We start from the raw sequence: 3,188 nt of genomic DNA, 5'->3' as shown, positions 1-3,188 counted from the left end.
TCCTGCCAAAAAACACCCAGGACTGATCTCCTTTAGAATGGACTGGTTGGATCTCCTTGCAGTCCAAGGGACTCTCAAGAATCTTCTCCAACACCACACTTCAAAAGCATCAATTCCTCGGCGCTCAGCTTTCTTCACAGTCCAACCCTCACATCCATACATGACTACTGGGAAAACCATAGCCTTCACTAGACGTACCTTTTTTGGCAAAGTAATGTCTCTGTTTTTGAATATGCTATTTAGATTGGTCATAACTTTCTTTCCAAGGAGTAAGCATCTTTTAATTTCATGGCTGCAGTCACCATCTGCAGTGATTTGGGTGCCCCAAAAAATAAAGTCTGACACTGTTTCCCCATCTATTTGCCATGAAGTGATGGGACCAGATGCCATGATCTTCGTTTTCTGAATGTTGAGCTTTAACCCAACATTTCACTCTCCTTTTTCACTTTCATCAAGAGGCTTTTTACTTCCTCTTCACTTTCTGCCATAAGGGTGGTGTCATCTGTATATCTGAGGTTATTGATATTTCTCCCCGCAATCTTGATTCCAGCTCGTGCTTCTTCCAGACTGTGTGACTGAACTGAACTGAACTGAGCATCTGAACTATTCAGTTCTATACACCTTGTCTTTTAGGTATTTTAAAAAATATTCAAGTATATTTATTTTGAAGGCTAAATCTTTCAAGTCACTCTTACCGTAAAGAAGCGAAACCTCTTCTCTTTCCCTTTTCAAAAGGAATTGGATTTCTTTGGAAAGAACACATAAAAGTGACTCAGAGTTAATGTTCTTAATCTTACTTAACATGGGCATGATATATGATAAATATAAGTATCCTGTTTTTTTAAATATAAGTATTCTTAAAGATAATTTACAAATGCACTTAATATTAATTTCCTAATTATTTTTATGTATCTTTCTTTTAGGGTCCTTCCTGAGCGTTTCCAGGCAATTTTAAAACGAAAGATTGATATTAGGTTTGATGCAGTTATTGGATATAAAATGAAAGGAAAATAAGTGCTTAAGTTTCTTAAAAACTGATTTACCAGGTTTAGGTTGATTTCATCTAATATTAGTGAGAATTTTAATGTTTTTAAAAGTATCTGCTTTTCCTAATTAACTTTTTGTTCTTCAATATCATCTTTTGAGGTTCTGGCAGGTCCTAATTTCATATAATATACAGAAATATATTAGGAACTGATTTTCTGGGGAAATGGAGAAAAAGAGAAGCATTTTAATAATAATTTCTAAGATTTTGTGACTCATTGAAGGCTTTGCAAGGTATGTAATGTGAATATTTAAGATATATTTTTATTTTTAATTACATTCAACTTTTATATAATTCACATTCCCTTTTCTATTCTACATAAGAAACAGAAATTTCAAGCTTGCTAAATGTAATGAAAGACTGTATCTAGTGGCATTTCATAATGAATTTCATGTGATGTAAGAAATACTGCCCAAACATTTCATCCTACACCTTACTACTCTGTTTTCTGAGAAATACTCCTACTCTCTTCATATTCCCATGTCAGACATTTCAGCACAGGGAAAATGGAGATGAATATGTGTTGCAAGTATAAAAGCATCATTGGGATTTGAGACAAAGAACTGGGAAAATGTACCCGTAAGTGGCAGCAATAATAAATTAATTGAACTCAGCTTTTGGTGTTTCTGTCTGTTTATTTTGAGCAGAATACAGCTTAACCTTCAAATGAAAGGAAAATGGATTATGTAATCACAGAATTTTATTTTTTTCTCTTTTTAGTATCTGGAAATTTGTTTAAGGAAAGTTGGAGTGGGTTGCCATTTCCTTCTCCACTAACACACACATACTATAGATTCTATTACATATAAAGAAATTTTAACTGAGGTATCATTTCTACAATAAATTTCTCCTTCTTTCTCATCAACTAACTTCTTTGAATACAGAGAATCAAAACACAATTACTGTTAAACTATATTCTGTGTTTAACTGATATAAATACATATCTGAATCAAAAATGCCTGCTTTCCAAAAATATCATTATATTTGAATATTGTAACTTAGGGTCCTCTCCATACTTCAGCTATACTACAATATCTATCAGTCGGCAGAGTTTATATATTTAATGAGATCCTATCATGTTAACAGAGAAAGACACTAGAAGGTGGAGAGTCTTCTAACTCATTTTGAAATAGATTGTTTATTCTTTTGATTACTTGTTCCAGGTTGCCAAGCAGCAATTTTCAGCAGACTAGGAGAAAGCCTTTACTGAAGTTTCAGTAAAAGAACTGAGGCCCAAAATGTACTAAGTTTCCGCTTTCACAATAAACATGCTTTGGCTTTTAACACAATTGTCTGAAATTAACCGTTGGATGAATTTTGGCATTGACCATTGTCAGAAATAAGTACTACTTGTCTCGTTTGCGGGGTGCTTCTTGGATATTATGCTGACAGAATGGTAATCAGTCCCTTTTATTGAATGCTAGCTACATCCTAGGCACACCTTGCCATTTAATCCCCCAACAATCCTGCGTCATAGGCAGTAGTGAGGAGGTTCCCAGGAGAACCTCAGAGGCTGGAAGGTGAAGGAATGCGGCAGGGGTTCTGAATGTTGTTCCCTGCGTATTTTTATTTGAAAAGCTTGCTTTGGTTCACCAACATCAGGCAATTACTGCTGTGACTCTAAGTCTGAAGACTTTTCTCTGTTATTTGAATGAGGTTAGTCCTAACTCTGATGGCCTCCCTGGTGGCTTAGTGGTAAAGAACCCACCTGCCAAGGCAGGAGATGTAAGAGATGCGGGTTCAGTCCCTGGGTCAGGAAGATTCCCTGGAGAAGGAAAGTTGGAGTGGGTTGCCATTTCCTTCTCCACTAATTAATAGTAACCCACTCCAGTATTCTTGTCTGAGAAATCCCACAGACAGAGGAGTCTGATGGGCGACAGTCCATGGAATTGCAGAGTTGGGTATGACTGAAGCTACTAAAAAGCAGCAGCCCTAACTCTGAACTTACTCCTCAACAGTTTAATGGGAAAATCCATTTCAGCCATCAACCAGGCTACTTGTAAGGGTCATGCCAAAATCCAAAAGGCTTACTTTGTCTTGAGATAAAAGGGGAAAGACTGCTAATTGTCAACTCTCATGGTACCCTGCGGTTGTAACTAGGACCTTGATGACTGACAGCTCTCTCCTTTGCAGGGTGCAGAAA

General features: G+C 36.5%; 1 protein-coding gene across 1 annotated transcript in view; it reads left to right on the top strand.

Annotated features, from left to right (window-relative positions):
• HSD17B11 (hydroxysteroid (17-beta) dehydrogenase 11) overlaps positions 1-1,658 on the top strand; it is a 50,063-nt gene extending 48,405 nt beyond the window's left edge. Inside the window, exon 7 of the mRNA XM_010833783.1 lies at positions 924-1,658. Within this exon, the coding sequence (XP_010832085.1) occupies positions 924-1,014 (91 nt within the window). The 3' untranslated portion in view covers positions 1,015-1,658. The remainder of the gene's footprint in view (positions 1-923) is intronic.
• Positions 1,659-3,188: the final 1,530 nt, after the last annotated feature.

Source organism: Bison bison, unplaced genomic scaffold (genome assembly GCF_000754665.1).
Source record: "Bison bison bison isolate TAMUID 2011002044 unplaced genomic scaffold, Bison_UMD1.0 scf7180017863888, whole genome shotgun sequence".
In the NCBI taxonomy this organism is placed as follows: domain Eukaryota; kingdom Metazoa; phylum Chordata; class Mammalia; order Artiodactyla; family Bovidae; genus Bison; species Bison bison.
This window is presented reverse-complemented; position numbering and strand designations above follow the sequence as displayed.